The following is a 3,198-nucleotide window of genomic DNA, read 5'->3' on the forward strand; positions in this document are numbered from 1 at the left end:
GTGCGTCCTGTGTCTGCTGCGTCCTGTGTCTCTGGTGTGTCCTGTGTCTATGCTGTGTCCTGTGTCTCTGGTGTGTCCTGTGTCTCTGGTGCATCCTGTGTCTCTGCTGTGTCCTGTGTCTATGCTGTGTCCTGTGTCTCTGGTGCGTCCTGTGTCTCTGGTGCGTCCTGTGTCTCTGCTGTGTCCTGTGTGTCTGCTGTGTCCTGTGTGTCTGCTGTGTCCTGTGTCTGCTGTGTCCTGTGTCTCTGGTGTGTCCTGTGTCTCTGGTGTGTCCTGTGTCTATGCTGTGTCCTGTGTCTCTGGTGCGTCCTGTGTCTCTGCTGTGTCCTGTGTGTCTGCTGTGTCCTGTGTCTCTGGTGTGCCCTGTGTCTCTGGTGCGTCCTGTCTCTGCTGTGTCCTGTGTCTCTGGTGTGTCCTGTGTCTATGCTGTATCCTGTGTCTCTGGTGCGCCCTGTGTCTCTGCTGTGTCCTGTGTCTCTGCTGTGTCCTGTGTCTCTGGTGTGTCCTGTGTCTCTGGTGCGTCCTGTGTCTCTGGTGCGTCCTGTGTCTGCTGTATCCTGTGTCTCTGGTGTGTCCTGTGTCTCTGGTGCGTCCTGTGTCTCTGCTGTGTCCTGTGTCTATGCTGTGTCCTGTGTCTCTGCTGTGTCCTGTGTCTATGCTGTGTCCTGTGTCTCTGGTGCGCCCTGTGTCTCTGGTGCGTCCTGTGTCTGCTGTGTCCTGTGTCTCTGGTGTGTCCTGTGTCTATGCTGTGTCCTGTGTCTCTGGTGCGTCCTGTGTCTCTGGTGCACCCTGTGTCTCTGGTGCGTCCTGTGTCTATGCTGTATCCTGTGTCTCTGATATGGTAACTGGTTTCTCTCCTGTGCCTGAGTGCTTAGTCAGTGGCAGTGCTCAGGCTTGGAGGCATGCTAGGACACCTGCTCACCCTCCCTACAACTCAAAAGTCCTAGCTCGCACATATGCTTGCTAGCTTCTGGAATGTACCGCATGTCCTGGTCAGGATCTAACCGATTTTGTAAGCAACAGAAAGGACGATAGACTCAGTTCTGCCATGGGGTTCGGATGGCCTGGACACTGCCCAGCGATATCGGTGCAGATCATGCACACTCATCCCTACAGGCCCACGTGGGTCTGAGCATGCACGCCAGGCGTGTACTGGCGAGGACAGTAGATATGCTCGCTGTCACTGAACACATCCATAAATGGAACATGTTGAAGGATGAACAAAAAACAAACAATGGGTGATTTCAGGGATCTAAATCTTTGGGGAGTTGCTGTATTTCCAACCCTCCTCTTCAGGGTCTCGTGTCAAGGGGCTGTAGAAAGCACACTGAGCTTGGAGCGCTGATGCCACCCGCCCCGATCCTGGTGACGCCGCCCTTGGGATGTGTGGTTTATTCTGGGCAGTGAGGATGTCTGGGCCTGAGATCACGCTCCCTCTCTCTCCTCTAGTCATCTCCTGTGGAAGCCTGTCCTCCCCTCCCAACGGTAACAAGATCGGGACGCTGACCATGTACGGAGCCACGGCCATCTTCACCTGCAACACGGGCTACACACTCGTGGGCTCCCATGCCAGGGAGTGTCTGGCAAACGGCCTGTGGAGCGGACCCGAGACGCGGTGCCTGGGTAAGTCCTTCCAGCCCTGTACTGCTCCACTCAAGACGCCTTGAAACGGGTCCCCAAATGCCGGCCCAGACTTGTCCCTGCTTCCAGAGCACTGTTAGGCTCAGTCCACGCGATGTGAGCTGGCCAGACAGGGTGACCTAGGCACTGTCCTAAAGAGGGCAAAGAACACACTCAAAGGCTTTGTGCTTCCGGAAAGCACACGCGTGAATTTCAGAACCTGTATGTTCTATCTTTTTACAAATACACAAATTATATGCAGAAACTGGAGTGGGCTGGGTGCTGGCGACTCCTAGTGTGATCCCAGACTGTGGCGAGCGTGGAACCCAGCCCGGAGAGCAGGGTGGGCAGGACTCCGCCTCCTGTGAAGCAGCCAGGCCGGGGAGCCAGCAAGCTGGACAAGCTCAGACCCCTGAATAGGACCATAAAGAGTGAATTGTTAAAGCCCGCGCCGGTGGCTCGCGCCTGCCATCCTAGCTACTCAGGAGGCTGAGATCTGAGGATCACAGTTCAAAGCCAGCCTGGGCAGGAAAGGCTGTGAGACTTTTACCTCCAATAAACCACTAGAAAACCAGAAGTGATGCTGTGGCTCAAGTGGTAGAGCGCTTACCTTGAGCTGAAGAGCTGAGGGACAGTGCCCAGACCCTGAGTTCAAACTCCACAACTGACAAAAGAGAGTGAATTGTTATACTGGGAAAGAGCTGTCATTCCTTAGTTTTCTTATTCTTTCCCCCAAGAATGAAATGCTTTTTACAGTGTTATGACTGAAGAAAGGGATGATGATATTTCTGTGGAACAAACGTGTGAACATTGTTGAAAACGCAGTTGGCAGCACAGTGATGCTGAGCCCTTGTCAGACGCCTTCCCCCTCTCTAGTGATGCTGAGCCCTTGTCGGACGCCTTCCCCTCTCTAGTGATGCTGAGCCCTTGTCAGACGCCTTCCCCTCTCTAGTGATGCTGAGCCCTTGTCGGACGCCTTCCCCTCTCTAGTGATGCTGAGCCCTTGTCAGACGCCTACCCCTCTCTAGTGATGCTGAGCCCTTGTGGGACGCCTTCCCTTCTCTAGTGATGCTGAGCCCTTGTCGGATGCCTTCCCCTCTCTAGTGATGCTGAGCCCTTGTCGGACGCCTTCCCCTTCTCTAGTGGTGCTGAGCCCTTGTCGGACGCCTTCCCCTCTCTAGTGATGCTGAGCCCTTGTCAGACGCCTTCCCCCTCTCTAGTGATGCTGAGCCCTTGTCAGACGCCTTCCCCCTCTCTAGTGATGCTGAGCCCTTGTCGGACGCCTTCCCCCCTCTAGTGGTGCTGAGCCCTTGTCGGACGCCTTCCCCTCTCTAGTGATGCTGAGCCCTTGTCGGACGCCTTCCCCTCTCTAGTGGTGCTGAGCCCTTGTCGGACGCCTTCCCCTCCCTAGTGATGCTGAGCCCTTGTCAGACGCCTTCCCCTCTCTAGTGATGCTGAGCCCTTGTGGGACGCCTTCCCCTCCCTAGTGATGCTGAGCCCTTGTGGGACGCCTTCCCCTCTCTAGTGATGCTGAGCCCTTGTGGGACGCCTTCCCCTCTCTAGTGGTGCTAAGCCCTT

General features: G+C 55.6%; 1 protein-coding gene across 1 annotated transcript in view; it reads left to right on the forward strand.

The window, feature by feature from the left end:
* LOC105991563 (CUB and sushi domain-containing protein 1-like) overlaps positions 1 to 3,198 on the forward strand; it is an 871,556-nt gene that overhangs the window by 827,797 nt on the left and 40,561 nt on the right. The window contains exon 51 of the mRNA XM_013024215.1: positions 1,450 to 1,623. Within this exon, the coding sequence (XP_012879669.1) occupies positions 1,450 to 1,623 (174 nt within the window). The remainder of the gene's footprint in view (positions 1 to 1,449; positions 1,624 to 3,198) is intronic.

Source organism: Dipodomys ordii, unplaced genomic scaffold (assembly GCF_000151885.1).
Source record: "Dipodomys ordii isolate 6190 unplaced genomic scaffold, Dord_2.0 Scaffold74, whole genome shotgun sequence".
Classification (NCBI taxonomy): Eukaryota; Metazoa; Chordata; class Mammalia; order Rodentia; family Heteromyidae; genus Dipodomys; species Dipodomys ordii.